The 20,238-nt window shown below is 38.8% G+C and overlaps 1 protein-coding gene across 2 annotated transcripts in view; it reads left to right on the forward strand.

The window, feature by feature from the left end:
* Window positions 1-18,900, forward strand: part of Frmd5 (FERM domain containing) — a 44,410-nt gene extending 25,510 nt beyond the window's left edge. For both annotated transcript variants that reach the window (XM_078187767.1, XM_078187768.1), the window contains 2 exons: window positions 2,404-2,985; window positions 6,089-18,900. In XM_078187767.1, the coding sequence (XP_078043893.1) occupies window positions 2,404-2,985; window positions 6,089-6,507 (1,001 nt within the window). In that variant the 3' untranslated portion in view covers window positions 6,508-18,900. The remainder of the gene's footprint in view (window positions 1-2,403; window positions 2,986-6,088) is intronic.
* Window positions 18,901-20,238: the final 1,338 nt, after the last annotated feature.

Here is a 20,238-nt window from a genome sequence, read left to right on the forward strand (position 1 = left end):
GGACGCCGTAAGGATCGATTAACATTTGCCTAACAAATTTTGGACAGATATTTGCTGAAGCAACTTTTTGTCAGAGATTAGAAAGATCACCGAATACTCAGAGCGATAATACGTAGGCAAAGTTTAGAAACAAATGTCGTAACCCTTTCTCAGGATGGCTAGGAGAGTGGCTGTCGAAAGTTTAGAGTAGGCGTTCGTTGTTTTCACCTTTGTTACGTGTTGGACAGCGTAGGAATAGTCACGAGAAACTAAATAAAAATCGATCGGTATTTACGGTTGAATTATTCCGCGCTTGCCGCACCATTCTTTCCTGTTAGGCGATCGGTCGTACTTTCTAAATTATATAATTAACTTGCTTTTCATCGTATCATTAAAAAAACAGTAATAGTTAGACTGCGGGATCGTTCTACGGAATAAAAGTTTTTCAAGTAAATTATACTAGATGCAAATTAAATAGAAATATATTTCATTTGCTAACAATTCTAACAAATTAAGAAGAATATAGGAGCATTTTGAAATTATTGAATCCCTTTATAGTTTAACAGTTTCCGATTACTATAAATGCATAAAATACCTGATTTCTCGCAATTAAAAATTAGCATTACGTAACTGCAAGTGGTCACGTGAATTAAAAGTTGAAAATCATTAGAAGTTTGCATAAATTTTATTCACAATATACAAAGCATAATTAAGCATATAGCTTAATTTAAATGGTGTACAGAACCTCCTCAAAATTCAAACTGTGAAACAATGTCGCTTGCATCCCTTTAGTTTCTAGTTGGCTTCAATTATCGTTCAGCTTGTCCAAGGATTATGAGGCTAGACTAGGAAGATACTTAGATTAGTGCTCGTGAATGTAGCATCTTTTGCGCCGACTACCCTTAGCAACCCCTTGTAGATAGTTCCACGGTGCATCGAGTACTATATTGCAGGTCGCCGGTCTCCGTATACCGTAATTACATTGCCGTCCCTGCCACATTACGTGATTAATTCATAGTATAGGTTTACCGAGTATCAGAAGAATTCTGCTCGAGCCTGACCCACTTAATAAGATTACACCGAGATTACGTAAGCCCGATATACATACATATATATATATATTTGTAGTGATCTAATTGCGTCCTGTCCCCGACATTTCTCATCTCGCGCTTACGAAGACTGACCTCAGCGTTCCAGTGAAAATCTTTCTGAAGTAGCCATTAGGTACACTCGGTCTCTCGCCATCTTACCAAACTTACACAGTTAGGATCGAGCTCCCGGTAAACTTGGGCAACGCGGAAATTCCAATCTTTCTACAAACTTCTTGAATAGAGAGCTTCAATGGAATGATCAAACAACTTGCCACGCTACTTTTTATTTCCACCGGGGATGGAAACAGATAACGCGCGTTTGTTCTTGCCGGTTATGTTAGACTGAAAAGTTTGCGGCTAGTTTAAGAAGCTGTTCAGAGTAATTGGACAAATCAATTATTCTCTGGACTATTTTTATCGAAATCTTGCGAAACGATTTTGATCATTTCATGGAAGCTATTATGGCTAGGTATATTAAAATTATTACTTTTGACGTGCTTTTGTAAGATTAATGTTGATCTTTTCGTTGAAAGTAGCTAGTATATTTATATTTAAAAATTTATTTTTAGACCCCTATTGCTTCAAATTTCACATACTTACAAGGAGGGTAGACGAAGCAAATGCGAATGTTTGCATTGCCAAATTCCCCTGTCGATAGAAACATAATTTGACCTTTTTGCAGTTCACATAACAGAAAATAAGTGAAACGCGTTCACATAAAATTGCGCACCAATGGAGGGACCACGATTATTATACGACCCCGTCGTTATAGGGCGGGGATATATTCCCGGCGACATATCCTGCAGCCTCTCCGATGGGAAGAAACGAAGACCAGCTGTTAAAAGCGATGAAATACAGGAACACCTTTCTCCTTTAACCCCTAATTTCTCGTAGCGACGATTCACGTCGAATCGAACGATCGGGACCGATCGACGACAGAGAGGTTACCGGTACACCTCGAGAACGTGATACCCAAGCATCGAAGTCTCCGACCCGATCGCACTGCTGGAACCCGCTGTTATAACCGAGTACCGATAGTCCGATTAAACTCGACCAGTGCTTTCCGCTGGACAACGATTCGCGCCGAGTCGAGGCGCCGAGCGAAAAGGACTTAATAAACGAGAGACGAGAGAATGGAAACGATATAGAGAATGAGAGAATGCAAAGGATATAGAATGAGAGAAAGCGAAAGAGATAGAGAGAGAGAGCAAGAGAGAAAGGGCCGGGGGAGGGAGGATAGTAACGAAGGGACGAAAAACTGTACAGAATCTCGCCGCTTCTTTGGCTTCTTAGATCGTTGATTTGTCTTTTCCTTTTCTTTCTGTTTGTTTAGCCGTAGACGAAAATGATACGCATGCGAGTGCCACCCACAACACCACCGCCACCACCACCACTACCACCACCTCCAACACCACCACAAACCGTGCGAAAGTTAGACTGAAATTTCCCAAGAGCACGCTGAACCGACCGCAACCGTTGTACAGTCAAAAGATAGTGATAGGCTCCGAGGAGTTAGTCGGCCGTGACATCGATAACGTCGTCCGGGAGCGTATGAACGCTCTCGAAAAGAGTCCGAAGGTGGTCAGATCGACCGCCCTGATAATTAAGTGCTCGAAGGTGCCGGCGGCGAGGCTGTCGGCTAGTAAGAGCGACACGTTGTACGTGTACCCGGCCGCCGATTCGGGAACGATCATTACGACGGTGATTAACGGTCTCCACGAACCTAACGCCTGTAAGGCGGTGCTGCGTAGGTCCAACGAGCAGGTAAGCATGCTCGGCCGGCGTGAGAACGAGGTATCGTCGCGCGGAAACGCTGCCACCACGAAAACGGCTAACGGTTGCGTTGCAACGACGAGAATTGACGTCGAGGACGTTAGAAACGGCGTCGAAGCGACCAGACGGCAGGACAGGACAGGTAAATTCGATAAATGGGTTGTCCTTATTCAACGAACCCGCACAATATACGCCAGACCTACATGTACCTCCTAACGCTGCTGTGTCTTGCGTTCGCCTGTGCTCGGGTGAACAAGTTGGCTGGCTAAAACCACGGAAACAATGACAGATATGCTTTCACACTTTCTTTGTCGAGCATCTGATTCGCGGATGACTTGGCCGTGACGAGAACAGGGACCAGATTGTCCCTTGATCATAGGACAATGGACCTTTCCGACGACTGGTCGATGATCCTTCAAGTTTGATAAGTTCAGCGACTTTCTCCTCCTGCAGGTTTACTTCGACTACGACTGGGTGTACATATTTATGTCCAATGGAACTTTGAAGATTACAGTAGACCCTCGATTATCTAAAATAATCAATTGCAGGTCGTTTACTAACTCATAGTATAGAATAAATATCATCGTCCCGTAAGACAGATAGTACAATAGATAACCCGAGGTGCTGCTGTATTTTCAAGTTCAATTTTGTATTATATTTTATAAAATGTAAATACCTCTATTCTACTATGATGAAGGAAAAGTGTGAATATAACAACCTACTGAGGCACACTATGTAAAATTCCTGGGACATGCGTATGTTATCCGACAGTGACAAAACAGAACACACACGCACACGATATCTTCCAGATTCATTTTACGTTATACCAATCACGAAAAGATAACAATTGGTCACTTTGAAAAATAGTGGAGGCTGCGAGAGGCCAACGAGACCTGCAATTCTCTAGCTAGCCAACTTGTCACCTCTGCACGGTACTTTCTTTTTCCTTCATTATTTCTCTCATCGTAGTGGATATTCCTTGCACGGGTATAATCGACGATTGTTCATAGAGCATACTTACCGTTCTGTTACATCTCATTGTTACGTTCCGTTCCATTCGTTCGCATATTAGACTGATCAGCATGAGCTTGCGCCTATCAACTAAATAAAACACTTTTCCACGGTCGAAACATTAAAGGTGGATTAGTCAGGGATATATCATCTGGAGGTGGGTGAACGAACGGTTTATTGAACTGTTTAAGAGATCTCTATATTGGCATGACCGAATCGTCCCGCACGTGTATTTGACGAAACTGTCGCTCTGTTATCTGTGGGGTTATGCTTTTTACCCGACTTCAATGTTACATTACTTCTTGGTTGTTTGTAGAAGTTTTGTCTTCGATTTGTAGAGGCGATGCGCGCGTGTGCGCGCCCGCAAAACAGGATCCCGTGCAACGTTTAAATGGAAGCAAAACGTTCATCATTCTGTAAAGATCAGCATATCGTTTTATTTTTGTGTTATGTCACGCGACTTTAGGGTTTTAATTATTTGTGGATCATTTTCGTAGAACTGGGATTGCTAACTTTTGATGTCTCTTTGAAAAATTGGTTTGGAAGCCAAAGAGGGGAAATAAGAGCTAATTTTCAATTAAATTTGTTTGACACATGAAACGCATAACGCTGTCGATAATTTTTATTTGGAATTACAGCAAGTAGTCCTTTCATATTAATGTTATTTGAAAATTCATCGGAAATATATATATGATACGTATGTAGAATGTTATCCAGCATCAAATAGTGGATACTCGTGTATTATTAAAAATTATTGGAATAAACTATTGATAATCATTGAATTAAATCCAGTTTAAGGACTACAGTGTCACGTATGCGTGACGATCGCTATTTCGCATTTCACACAACGCGAACCAGAATATTACCTGCACCATTGAAAACGTGCATATACCTGAAATGTTACATAGATAGTAATGAAATTCTTTTATTACACTCTTTAATGTCTTATTCAAAGGACTGGCTACATTCAATCAGATTTTATAACAATGAAACCACTTTTTACATTAAATAACGGTGGTGAATGATAAAATGTAATTAAAAAAATTGGAAATATTAATAAATCAAGACAAAATTATAGATTCTTCGTCGACACCATCTTCAACTTCATCTGAAAATTGTCAATGTTATTTTGAACGTCGTCGCACATTCTTGATTTCATAGTGATGCAATGATAGAACGAGTTCAAGCCTAACTCCAATATTAATAACGAAATTGCGAAGAGACAATATCTTGCATTTCCAGAGTGTTCGACTAGAAGACATTTCAGGGGGTGATTTTACAAACCGATGTGCTTGCAATGTCGTTTCCAAACGAATAAAAATTTATGGATATTTAATTGCCGTTAGCCGGGGAAAATGAGATCGAAATTGTTTTTACTTGCACAAATCATCCTGCAAAGTATCAACCGTATTAACCACTCTATGTGCAAACACGCTTCGCGTCACTCTGGGTGTGTTTCCATGCCCATATTTTGTCAAGTGACAGGCAGCCAGTTAACCTTTCCGGTGGCCCTTGACATTGTCCTCCAACGTTAAACCAAACGGAAATGTTTAGGTGTTCTGTTTCTCGTGGCTCGGCCGGTATAACAGAAAATCTATATTCCAAAGGCAAAGGGTGCAGCTGAATAAGGGTGTCAAAAGTGCCCTTGAGCCAAATTAAACCGCCGACGAGACCCGCTCGATAGCCTGCAAAGTGAAAATATTTTCCGGCGAGTACCCGCTCTCTCTCCGTCCGCCACGAAAAATTTCAGTTCGACCAATTGAAACTGTGTCGCGCGCAGGAAGTCTCGTAACCGATAATGCAACCGTGGAAAGGGTTCTTCGATATGGGAAAACAGATGAAAAATATAATTATAGATTTTACATGATATTTTAAATATTCCTGATGTTTTCAATACATTTTTAATGTCCCCCCATTCTTACAGAATTTTCAATCGCAAACGTGTTCCAGAATTGTTAACGGGGAGAACGAAACCAAAAACGCTACCCTCCTGTCCACCTCGCCCCGCTGCGCCGGTTCGTAACACGGCACCGAATTGTTTGCAATCTATCAAACGATTTGCGTCGGTTTAATTGGACTTGAGGACGGTTTCGTGTCCCTTGCCCAGTCTGCACCCGGTGTAGCCACGTTTCATTCGTACATCCTGAATCTGCATCGTGAATGTAGAACCGCATCTCGATACGATTACGCTCCAGAACCGGACAGTGATGACACCCAGACGATTTTTGTTTCAGTCGGTCACGAAGGAGACGCAAACGACTACTACTTCAGGGACTCGTTCGACCATTCGTCGTCGGATAGCCAGCTCCTGGACGCGTCCGGCAAACCGCACAGCCGTTCGGTGACGCCTGTACCAAAGATGCAGAAGCTTCAGAACTCGAAGCTCTGCCTGCAGCAACAGATGCACCATCACCAGTCACATTCCGGGCGCCGGCTGGACAAGTCCAGGCAAAAAAGTGTCCGAATAGTGAAGCTTCTCGTACCAGCGTGTGTGCTGACGGTCACGGTTCTGTTCGTTGTGATCGTTCTGCTGTTCGAGACGGACACGATGCTCTTCAACAGCCTACGGAAGACGCCAGAAATGGCGACCTTAAGGAACCAATATTATATACCCATCAAGGAGTTCCTGAGGACAAAGCTCGGCCTATTTTGATGCGACCCGTCAATGACCGGGCTGAGGTCGTCCCTTCTTGCTAAGTAGCTCCCTTCAGTGCCAAGCCGAGAGAACGATCTTGCCTGGACCCGAGGGGCGGGAATCTATTCACCGTTTCTATGTCACCGTGTACTTCTTCTTCTTCTTTTTTCGTTTCTCCATCTTTGCCAACATCTTCGACCTTGTTCTCTCTTTTTCTACTGACTCGATCGGACCTGTTACCGGCTAATTACCAGAGTGGCCCAAGCCTCAACCTTAGTTTCTTGATGCCTCGATTAACCGACTAGGCTGCGTGGATGTTCACGCAAGCTCACCGTTTCCAAGATTTCATAACTTCGCTGGATTCTACTAAACTTTCATGCGAATGCATACGCTATACAAGTTGGCTACAGTTTAATCAGCAAACTATGAACTCCGCGCGTACATGCCAATTATGATAGCATAAGTTCTACTATATTGAAAGTATCGAAGGAGGATAGAAATTTTCATTCGGTTTTATTTTTTGTTTCCGTTTTGTAGGAAGATCTGCGATCTATTAATCAGAAACTATTCAAGATTGCAGACTTTTTGATAGGATGCGGTTACAGTAGCAACTGATTAAGAGCTTGTCTTGTTAGGTGACAATACGGCGATCATTATCTCGCTCAGAGTATACTTGGAACTTTGTAGAACCCTGCCTATCTTGATACTAGGCCAGAGATGGCGTCAGCTAACGCGACATTATCGCGTCTGCCGTGTCGCGGACACGTTACGGAAGGCATCAAGAGGTAATTAATGTGTTGCATCAATTTACTTTATCCCGACGCGAGATCGGTCGTGTGAAATAGTTGACAATCGCTGATTGTTGTCAGCCTTGCCATTACAAGTTTATAAAATTCGTTTGCGCAACAAGACGAAATATCGCTTTCTCATTTCTCGACTTTCGTGTACTTAAAAAATAGTTCGACTTTGTGCAATCACGTCATTTTCATGATTTATGTAGGTCACTTTATAATTAGCGGCATCTTATGTCCGACGAGAGTATTCTTTTTTTCGATTCGTCATTAACTGTATTCATGATTACGAATATTTAACACGTTCACATCATTACATTAACGACAACCGAATTTTGCAGTGAACAAGTTAAGAAAATTTAAGTTAAGAATTATTACTTTATTTGGGATCTAACAGAGAATCCCCAACATCTTATTATTTCTGATTATCAAATAAACCGCTGTAGTAAACGTGTTAAATATTGGTAATTACCGTATCCCGCCAAAACAAATTGTAAATGTACAATATAATCTCGTGGAGTATTGTTGTCGACATATTCGTATTTAATGAAACATTAGCGAACAATTCAATACATTTCCAACGATTTAATTATACCCTTGTCGCTTTCGATTAAATTAAGCGATCGTCAAAAAGTATCAGCCAATACGACTTTTCGAGAACAAAAAGATGCACAGAGGTTCGATTCTACATTTCCAATTTGCGTTTGAACGCGACGTTACTTCCTTTTCGGTTTGTCTCGCTGATCATGGGAAACCCTGCGTACCCATTGGTGATAATTACAGCGTGATTTATACACCAGGCGTTTCTACCTAACGTATTTTGTTACGCGCCGTTTTCGAGGTCGTTAACGAGGGAGACTTTGTTGCGAGTTTGTTTGAATTGCTGTTTTTTTTTACGGATCCGGGATAGAAGCCGTCGTACGCGCGTTAGACAGCGAATTATCGCGTAATCGACGAACTCGTTTACATGGGATTTTATCGCAGGATTAGAATCAACTGTACACACCGGTATGTTTTTTGGGACTAGCGATAGAGCGGTCAAAGAAGTCTTAGGTAGTTGATTGCACAATATACTTTCACGCTCCATTTACGACGAAACATGTATTGTAACGTGTACAGACATTACTGTATTTTCTGATAAAACGATGTTCGATAATTGTTAAGGGATCTCGTTTCGCAAATGATTCGGACGCTAAATCGATCAACTGCCAGAAACTGTGTTTTCCATACGTTGGCGGGTTCGCGAGCTTCTTCGTTGCGTGTCAGCGTCGCCGCGCGTTCTTCTCGTTCGTACACCGTGTACATTCGAATTCGGTCGCTGTATACCGTGTGAAATGAAATTTTGAATTCGATCGATCCGATTCGAAGTCGTCGTTCGTGTCGTCGGCGCCGCGTATCGCTATTGGAAAATACAGTGATTCGACGATGGACTCGTTGTGAAAGTAAATCCAAAGAAGCACCGTTAACAGTTCAGTTTTTTAGTGGCATGTAGATAGGGGTTATTACGTTGTTGCCGGTTCGCCGACGGTGTAACGCATAGAACGGAGATAAATTACTTGTCTAGAGGTCTGTCCTTGTTCTATTTTTTTTTTCTTTCGTTTTACGGAGTACTGAACAAGGTATGTACAAAATAGGTTTACGGGATTAAGATGCAACCGGACGATATGTATAAACAATCTCGCGTGCATTCATTTGATACAGTTTCTATATGATTTGCTAATACCGTCAGTATTCTTTGATCGAGGCGTGGTCGACACGATGATTCTCGACTGTCCATGCCGATTGATAACGAACAGGTGGTCTCTGTCGGTTGATGCTCATCACTATCAGACAGGACTTTTCACTGATTTCCATTACGTGCTGGCCGGATGGTACGTCTAATACGTAGGAATGTTCTACAATGGCGCCTATAATACTCGTTTCTTTATTTCTGTGATCAAAAAAAAAAAGAAGAAAGAAAGACAGAGAACAATGTTTCGCTGTGGAAAATAGAAAACGCGATCAAGGATATTTCGTTCAAATATAAATTCAATTGTTTATCGTAACATCGAGTAATTTCGTATTTATTTCGGATTTTCTATTTCGGAAGCAGCAGCTTTTCCAATTAATGAATAATCTGTTAACTATTTGGCGACGATTTACAATCAATTAAGCAATAATTTTATACATACGCTATACGAGGTTTCTCATATATATTGTTTCGTTATTACAATGTCTGTAAATAAATATTTTATTTGCCACACACTTTTTTTTGTATTATCAGAAATAGACATGAGTGTTTAGGTTCCCAATTTCAGACATCTGTGCGCGTGTGCCGGACGTTCATGTTGCGCATCCTCAGTATTTCTCTTGCAAATGAATGATACGACGAGACGCAAAACTAATGTTTATTTGTATGTTTTAAAATCAAAATACAAGTGCGATTTTAATTGCAAAAAAATATACAAAACAACGTGAATTTTTGTACGATCGCATAAGGTAAAATTTATGCTATTTCCGATATCATTTATTTACAAAGATCCTGAGTAATACTAAAACATTAATGTCCGGTGCGCGCGCTATAGTTGACATTTCGCGAAATCAATCTAAGATAACGAACTGCTTCCAAAAGAACAAACGATTAAATCGATTAGATAAAAGCGTAACGAATATTTGTAATCTACATATTTGTGGAGATGGCGGAACCCGAAAATAATGGCCGGAAATCGTGTTTCCGGATTTCCGATACCGGTGAGGATGTCACTGTTAGTAGAGCTTCTCGTTTATTTTTTACGGTATGATTGACGTTTACAGTACCTGTGCCACCTGACCATGTTGAGTGCATCCATACAATCATTTCAATGATCTCATCTACGATTGTGTTACTTGAAACGATATCTTGCCATTTCGCTGTTGCGACTGTCATTCCATACAATTTGATAGTTCGAAAGTGATAGATAGTATCGCGCGAAGAATAGTGTCCAATCCGAGGCGAATGTTAGAAAGTGTATCTCCGAATCAATGCTTTCGTAGTTGACCATTTTTTCTCTGGTATATTCTTATTCGTAGGATCAGATTTATTTCATCAATTTTCAGTGGATTGTTTCGATTCGTTGCATTTAACATTTTATCGACCGGTAACCTATAAATTGGCTTTTTCCCCCGATCGGTTGCAATAATAACCATTAATTTTGTATCTATTATTATGATAAATGTCTTAGATTGTACTACAAATATTAAATATCTTTCGCGATTAATAAGATAAATAAAATCAAAATAGAAACGAAAATTTTGACGACCGGATGACCGGTCGATAAAGTGTTAATTGGCGATCAATTTTGTCTTCGCAGAGAGACCAATATCGACAAATAATATCTATCGTGAAAACCGTGACTCGTTTTTACTGGTATTGTCATAGTGAAGCAGTCGAATAAACATTAACACGTTCCGTGCCACGTGACCACCGATGGCACATGCTCGCATGCATAATTAATGCGCTAAAAGAATAATTTTTAAGAAATTTAGCACTAAAGAATTCATTTGCATTACAAGCATTCTTGTGTGGTCATAATAAGTTTGTTTGATTATTATAATCTATACGGCTATTAATAATTACATATACTATATCAAGTTTTAGTAAAATACCAAATGAAGAGCCGAGTAAAAACAGGCAAGGAAAGACAAGGAACGTGTTAATTGACAAGATTTAGGCGACAACCTACGTAGCCCGTTCGTTTTTTTTAAACATTTCCTGTTTCATCTACTCGATTGGTGTCGGTTAATAACAGTAGACTAGTTGTCATCGTTTCGTTATCGATTCTTTCTTGAACAAGAAATCATCTTTTATCATGTCGAAGCAGCTGTTCGTTGTTCCACGTATTTTTAACATACTGGATGCTTTGCCAATTAGTGTCAATTTCGACCCGAGAAATTCCGAAATGGAACGAGACCTTCGGATGGATCGTATACGATTATTTAATACATAATTATTATCTTATTTATAAGATATATATTTCATCGATTCTTTTTAAACTCATTGTAGTTCTCGAACACAATTTGGCTTGACAGAATTATTACTTCTAGCAAAAAGTAAAAACTGCGAAATTTTAGCTGTATTACAATTGGCTATATTATATATTAGCTATATTGTAATATTTTAGCTATATTACAATAGTATTGCAAAAATCAGATTTAAACCTGTTAAAATCACATTCTTCGTTTCGAGAAAACAATTTTGTTGGAATTCCGTTTCACAAAACTGTACAACTGCAACAATATTTTCAAAAACGCGACGCGCGCATAAATCAACCTAGCAGTGCAATCATTGCTCGTTCGATTAATTAATTTTCATTTAGTCGGAACTGTGAACAAGCACAGATTGTTGCGAGTCGGATCACGTTTGCAGCAGCGCGCGATCATCGCGAACGTTTTCCTCGTTTCCATCAAACGCATCTTGAATTCAATCGATTACCAAACGGTAAAAAGCGACGGGGGGGGGGGGGGGGGGTGTAACGATTCGCGTCGAATGGCCTATCGTATTGCCAACGTAAGCGGGAATACATTTAAAAAGAGAAAAAAAGAATAATTGCGCACTGTCGACGCGTCGTCTCGAATGTGCAAGTGCAACCCACGCTCATGTGCAAGCGCGCACGGTTTCGATGGAATACAAGAGTGTATATGTACGCTGTTAACGTGAAAACAAACAAAACAAAACAAACAAAAATATTACATATTTTATCATTAAAGATAACAGGAAACTTAGGCGAGATATGTAATATATTATACATACATCTTATTAGCGAGCTAATCAGTTAACATTATTTATAGACGTGTTAGGTACAATTTTAAACGGTCAACGAAAAGCAATTATTTGATAATTAAACGTAGCTTGTAAGCAATTTTAATACGTAAGAACGTTAGATGAATCTCTGGGGAGGGGAGGGGGGGTAGAGAGTTATGGGAGCAAAACCTGGTGGTAGGCGTTGAGGGTTTTTATTCGTTTCGCCGATGGCTTCGATATTTCTGTTTTCATTTTGAAGCTGCGTTATACCGAAAACCTTCGTTTTCATCCATGATACCTATTGCTCAAATAAATAGTTTAATGGTAATTAACGCTGTACCGATCGGCCGTAAACGTTTTCTATATTTTCGTAAAATTAGCATCGAACAATATTTATTCGATCTGTTTCGTTTATTTTATTCGCCGCGAAAGGTATCTGATTATAACAAATTATATAATAATACCTCGATAATAGATGGTAAGTTATTGGTTGCGGTAAATTATTGTTCTACCGGTCGGTAAAGCGTTAACAAAAACTGCAACATTATCGCGTGTTTATTGAAAGAAACGTAAATATTTCATGGCGACCGTAAATGTTGAAGTGAAAAATTTTGCTCACGGAAGATTTTAATCGATCATCTCTTATCTTTTAGTTTAGTACATAGAAGAAAAAAAGAATCGATTTCATTGATTACTGTCGATAGAAACGTATGCTGGATACTATAGTAAACACTATTTAACGGAGGTCTTTGCGAACGAAACAACTTCTACCATTATCTTCCAATATAAAAGGGAATCGTCTTTTTCTTTATAATTCACTTCTCATCCCTTCGTTCGTTTCGTCTTTTAACTATGTTTCGATCGTTATAAATTACCTAAACGAGACGGTTAGTAACAATTTTCTCTGCGCATTAATCGTAGCATGCATTCGTGACAACCTTCTAAATTTTCATGACTGGAATTGAGAGTAAATTAAACTGTTACAGCGCGTAAGAAGATGCAAAGAAAAAAGATATCCATTAAACAGTGTGGAGAAATCATACTTGCTGCAATCGTGCACTTTCTTGATTGTCGAGAACGTTCCAATTACGAGGATGCATGGCTAGACGACGGATATGTGTACAAGGTGGCCCTGCTGGAATCAAAATAATTATTAAATTACGTCGCTTAAACATCTTGAATAGAGGATCGATTAGTGAATACTTTACGAAATAAAATCATTGGTATTAAACGTTCGATTAATATCGGCGACGTTTTGCATTTATTTAGTTAATTAGAATCCGGAGCGCGTTGTTCGACGGAACCGTGTTGATTTGCTTAGGGCTTAGGGGGCGTGATCTGTGTTACCGTAGGACGATTCGCGGGCACGTCAAGCGACGAACTTGCGCCAACGAATTCCCTCGGAACAACGTTTCTAGTTTAACCCGTTAAATGTCAGCTAGATGTTCCAGCACAAATCGAGCGACGATAACGTAAGAAAGGAAAATTGAATTTTATAAAAACTAAACGAAAGAATCAAAATAGTTCGGCGACTCTTCGTAAAATAGTAAAGGGTTCTCCTTTCGCTGCAACGATCGAACGTGTATCACTCGGGAGACAACCCCCGGCGCGCGACGGCGATCGTTGTTCCTTCGTGTGCGCGAACAACGAAGAGGTGTGGAAAAATAAAAGGAGCGAAAGAAAAACACGGCACGAACGATCCGATCTTCGTTGTTCACGCGGCTTTCAATATCTATGACCCGTTTTTCCTGAAAGTGCCTACGCTATTCTAAACTCTTTTGAAAGCTGCTGTTCGCTGAGTTTTCGATAACAAAAGAAAAACGGAAATAAAAAAAATGTATTGTATTCGTCTTCTTAACATTTACTCGGTAACACGTTTATCAATTAAAACAGAAAAACTCGGGGGGGACGGCTTGTCCGATCAACACCCGACACTTATTAAATAACGGAGAAAGTGATCGATACTATTCGCTACCTACACGTCGCGGTCCGACGATCGACGGGAAATTATTATGGATGATCGATGATTCGTGATAACGCCAACCCGTCGATTGTCGGGACGCGCGTAGATAAACGTTGAAATTCGTTGGACAATGTAATTAAGCTGCGAAGGTTTGTGCGTCGTCGCGTGTACAAATATAATAAAGTACGTGAACGGTGAACCAGGAATGATGTTTAATCAAATATTTGATTTGCTCGATTTTCATCAAATCTTATTGCCGATACAAATACGTTCCGTTCGGAATATGTTTATCACAATGTTATAGAATTCTGTTCCGAAGGTTTTTGTGTTCGTGGAAATTGTCGCGACACGCATAAACGTTCGCGGTGTAGTAATAAAGCAGATGTTTGTATTAAGCTACAAGTGCGACGTCCTCTCGATACGAAAGAGTTGTTTATCGAGCGGAAATGTTTTGTTCGTTTTCAAGTGAGAAGAGAGACCCGATGAATTCTCTATCTGGCGATTAGAACATCCGGCGATGCGTTCGTTGAAATTCTTTCCCCTGGAAAGGAAGCCTATCCGATGCAGGAACAATTCTAAGAGATTAGAACGGTATCCGTGCAAACTGTTTTATTCATTCATTGGACTGTGGAGTCCATTTTAACGCTGCTCGACGTTGTACCCGCCACGTTCGAGATGAAATAATAATTTCGCGCAGTGCGAGATCGATTTAAACGACGCGCTATCGAGAGACATAGTTGAAAGGAATTTATATAATTAAAAGTATTTTGATCGAAATTCTTCAAATTAAAATCAAACCAATCAGTGAGCTTTAAGGTTTCCATGTTTGTAAATTCCACATTTTTGGCAGAGAGTTTTACTTTCTTCTTAAACAAAGCCTAGTGTGTTTGAAATAATGGTATGGAAATGATTTAACACTGTCAGCGTCTATAAGATTTTAGTGCCATTAAAATCCCCATAATTAAAGCAATTTAATAAATTAAAGCGAAACTAGAAAGTTAATATTTATCATCGGAGATGTCACTAAGAAATAAAAAATATAATATTGTACTTTCGCATAAAGTTTAAAAGCAGAAAACCGTCGACAAGAACCTACCGTCGTCGAGATTACTATTTCATCGCCTTCTGCGCATTCGAACGTGTCAGAACAGCGCGAATTCCACAGTCCATCGATTACTCGTGACTCGTTTCGAAGGACAGAGCACCGTCTGAACACGAATTGTATAAACAAACGGATGTCAATTGCAATATAATAACTTTAGATTTAAAACTATAAGAACGTCGGGATTGTTCGGCGTAACGATCCGCTGTAAACGTTCTGCGACGGCGCGGATATTATCAGATTCCGAGTGGAGAATTCACGCGAATTCGTTACGAATAGGAAGAGTTAAATTCGGAGGCGAGCAAACATTTGGGACACGGCAAACTTAATAACCGCTTCGTGTTCTCAAAATCGAAAAAATGTACTCTACCGTGTACTTTGTTTTTTAAAATAGCTTTAACTTAACAAGCAATGGAAATTGACGAGCCGATTCTCGTTTCATGGAAAACATTACGAAGAGGTGCGACACACTGATGAAAGAAAATTTTGTTCATTAATTAACGTAATTCAGTTGCAGACATGTTCTTTTTATCAATACGTTCTTAAAATCCAATTCGTTTTATACGAATTTAAATTTAATGACAGTTTGTTGCTCAACGGGACTTCCGTAGCGAAATTTGAAATAATAGCCAATGAAAATGTTGTAAAATGCATCTTGATATTTCTGGCGTACTCCTTTGAATGTTCACAGGCTGGGACCACACGCGCTAAAACAAAATTTTGTATCCCGTCGAATAGACTTCTTTGTTTCACGTATTCGACGCTTGCTTGAACGATTCGTTCCTTTACCGATTTAACTGATTTATAATATGAAAAGTGGATATTAACGAGACAGAGGAGATTTCAGAAATATGAAGATAAGAACGGGCTTTCATCGAATATAAAATTTCGAAGTAAAAACTTATAAATGATGCGAAAGTTTTTCTTTTTATCATATTATATTTCAATCGTGTGTTATCGATGATCGATGACCGGTCCACGATAAACGATGAATCGGCAACGAAGATTGTATTTCGCGCTCGTGTCACGGTAAACGCGCGAGGGCTTTCGTAGAAACGAGACGTGGTTCCGTACCCTCTGTTCCGCGACCCCAATTCGCACGATTGTTTCAACCCCGAGTTTCCGTTCGCATGTTATGTACATATACGTATAGCGAGCGTTACGAGACGCGATCGAACGTGTAACAGGATGTATAACTTCTACGTGTCATAATCATTTACGGTTACAATCATTCGCCAATAAGAGATACTAATGTTAAGTCGAATAAGTTTCAACTGTGCCATATTTGTGATCTAAATTGTACACACCGCATACACACAAGGATACATACAGAAAGGGAACGACGGAAATGGAAATAATACACACACACACACACACACACACAGAGACATACGTACACGCACTGTCGTTAAAAAAAATTATCTCAGTGACGAGTGGTGGACGTGTTGTTTAGAGAAATAGATGAATTAATTGTAGCGCGTGGACAAAGTAACACGGAACATTGTATTACTAGAGAATGTTTTAAGGCAACTTTACACAGTTGTAGCAACCATACCAGTCTTCACGATAATTGTACATTGTATGATTTTCTTTCAGTTCAGTTTCTACTCCATTTTTCGGTTGGACATCGGATCGCGCGTTATCGTTTCATCGTTATTCAATGTTTAGCGCTGTTTACGAGTTCATTTCGAGACGAAGGAAATCGCTTGTCCCTCGTAAATGTGAATATAGTTGTACGTCGTTGTTTATCGATGGACTGCGATCTTTATGCCGTATTTAGCTGTTTAACACATATTCGTCTGATAATTTGTTTCACCGCCGTTCACAAAATACCGGCATCTTTTGACACTATCCGTAGATAGGGTCTATATAAAAAAAAACATAACTTGTTAAAAATCATATATTATTCAGTGATGGTTATAATTATACCAACCTTAGTTAAAATTATTTCTGTTTGGTAAAGATGAACATTTAATTTATTTAGAATCAATTATTTTCTGTAATATACAAACGATGACTTTTCGTCACGTGGACGAATATGTGTTAATAAAACACAGAATTAATTATGTCTACTAGACCGTATTTACAGCCGAAATACAAATGAGAATTTATTGTTTTTAGTACAAGCTATTACTTCGTACTTTATACGCATTCCAAAAGCGCATAAAGATCCGCAGTCGACGCTTAGATTCGTTTTGTACTATAACTATAACTTATTATTGTATGTATTAGGCAATTCCAAAAACAATGCCGTTCGCTCGTGAAGTTCTTTGATAGTACACGATATGTAGATCATTTCGGTGACAGTAAGTTTGTTGCAAGTTTGAAGACAGAAGCTGACGAAATCGATAGAAGACGTTTTAAAATGTCGACGATTAAAATGCCAAAAATTTACCAGACCAAATGCCGTTCGAACAATGTGGTAGGCATACTTTTGCATCGAATGATAATCGTAACGCGTAGGCGTTCCCGTCTCCGGAACAGTCCGAGTAATAAGTAGAACCAGTTTGTGCGTAATTTTGTGTTCCCTTAAGAATCATTGATATAGGGATTAGAAGTTTTTTTGTTGTTCGATGAAGATTCTATTAGAGTAAAAAAAAAGCGACGTAGCTAGCAGATTTTTATCCGAAGTGAAACAGAGTATGGAGACGCATAGTTAACGAATTTTCAAAGATTATCATCGTAGAACATTATTAACATAGAGATGTTGACAGCTTTAACGATTATAAATGTTTCTCATTTTCGTGGACCGTCTCGCTGAAATCGGAATCAAAGTGGAACCGTGTTTCGTTAATTAAACAGTTCGAACCATTTCGTGTATATCGTTGTTCACGGTTCAACATTATTTATAAATCGATTGCCCGATCGTTTGACTCGTTTATCGGAGTTGCAATATACAATGGCATTATTTATGGAATCACCTGATACGTGTTTTGGACTCGCGCGTCATCGTGCGAAAGGTGAACCGCGCGCGTGGAAAGATCATTGAGAAAAGAAAGGTCAATTTGTAACCTATTTTACTTTGTCTCTGCGATTTCCTCGAGTTTTTCGGCACAGATTGTTCTCAAAGAACGACAGAGGCGGAACATCGATAAACTCGAGAACCAAAGTGAAACAGGAGACACACACACACGTTCAAGCAGGAATCCTCTGATTTTCTTTTGCGCGCATCCCGATGCGTTCCCATCCAAGCCAGTATATGTGCATATGTATATAAGAGTTTATTTATCGATATAATGATTTTCAACATTTCCACCTCAGAGTATAAACATTAATCGTGCAAAGTATTCCAACTCATGCCTTCCAGATTTGTAAATTGTTTCCATCGATAGCGCCGACATTACGTAACGAAGATTCGCGTAGTGGCAAACCAAGTGTAAAGAAAATACGTAACTTAGCGACCGGATTATTTCGTTGTGAATCGTTTCTTTTCTCTTTTTTTTTTTGTTCAATTTTCGTCGCAAACAAATTGTTCAGCTTGACTCTCGGTAACAATGCGGCATCGTCGTTTCGAGCAAACGCGCGTTCACGATATATATACATATATATCATTCGTTGAGGATAACTTGGTCTTGTAACGTTATATTGTACAACGGTTCGGTTTCATTTATCATTTTCATCGTTCTACTACGAATCTCATACTAGAATATGTAGTATTCCAGATAACAGTATAAAAGAAGTACTTCTTTTTCAATTTTTCACGTCATAATAAAATGTTGATAGCGCGATATGTATGAAATAGATTTATACATTGACAAGTTTCTCTTTATATGAAATAAAGATGAAATTCATATGAGTCTGTTGTTTTTTCATTTCGAGCGATCACCCCGTACTTTCCGTCTCGCGCGCGACGTTATTTGAAACGGTGGCTGAGAAAGTAACGAACATATCAATTTTTTTTTTTCAAGCTTTACAAAAATATTTTCTATCCTTAGGAGGTAAAATAATGTTATTCCTGTATGTCGTAGTGGTTTATGAGAAATTAATTTTGTTCTATGTTTAATGGTAATTCGAATCGCTTTATACTGTTTATCGCAGAATTAGTTGTATTCGAAATAAAAAAGAAATCCAAAAAGACGTTTATCCTGTACGAGTGTAGCCATTGTTTAAATTAGAGTGATTTTATAAGCAACAACTAGATTGACCTCACGTATATGAAATAGTTCCATTGTTGTGTTTTTTTTTGTATATTTTGTAAAAGTTAAGTTGTATAAATAAAATTTATGAATGATGAAAAAATGCGCAGCAGTCGGTTGACGAATTTTCTTTCCCGAGATCCCACAATGTTGTTATCGTTAACTATTTGTTAATGCCAACGGTATATTATCTGGTATTAAAATTGAATTATTAGTGTCTATGTAAAGTGATTTATTACGTTGAATATCAAATATAATAGCTGTTGTATTTGGTTAACATTATGGTATCGCTAAAATCTGGAAATCTTTACTTATTTTCTAGTTTTTATTGTAATTTCATAGTCTTTTAGAATTCCACAATAAAAGGTTGTTTTAGGTGTGGCATATAGGTACGTATAATCTCCATAATATTAATAATATTTATGCAGCCCTTTCAATAAGGAATTTAAATAATGGATACAAAAGACATGACTTGTAAATTACAAATACGATATTGTACTACAATTCTACCGATATTGTTGCAGACAGCAACTATGGTCAAAACTTTAGCCACGAGATTTGCAGTCATGTGTCAATTTCTAACAAGAAATCAAGACTTCTGTCTTCTACATTATTTTTCAAAGAGCACCGTAAATCCAATCGTTTACAAAAACCTTGTTTACAACTAGTCCACCGAAGCCTCTGCATGATTTTTGTCAAGTGAGTATCAAATAATTGATAAAGTTATAAAAGAATTCCTTCTAACAGTTTATCTATTGTGCTGAATCCTCGTTTTCAGCGATACCTAATGCTATATTGTCGTATTCAATAAAATGAACGAATGAATGTTGGGATTCCTCTGCTGTGTTGTGCTAACTAGCAAAGTGCATTGTGCTTTCTGATGCAAAATAGTTATTTTTATCGAAATCCACCGCTAAATTTGCAAAAACAACGATATCTCATGCTAAATCGTCGTTTTTAGCGATACTTAAGATACCATATATTAATCATAAAATTAT

Source organism: Augochlora pura, chromosome 7 (assembly GCF_028453695.1).
Source record: "Augochlora pura isolate Apur16 chromosome 7, APUR_v2.2.1, whole genome shotgun sequence".
Classification (NCBI taxonomy): Eukaryota; Metazoa; Arthropoda; class Insecta; order Hymenoptera; family Halictidae; genus Augochlora; species Augochlora pura.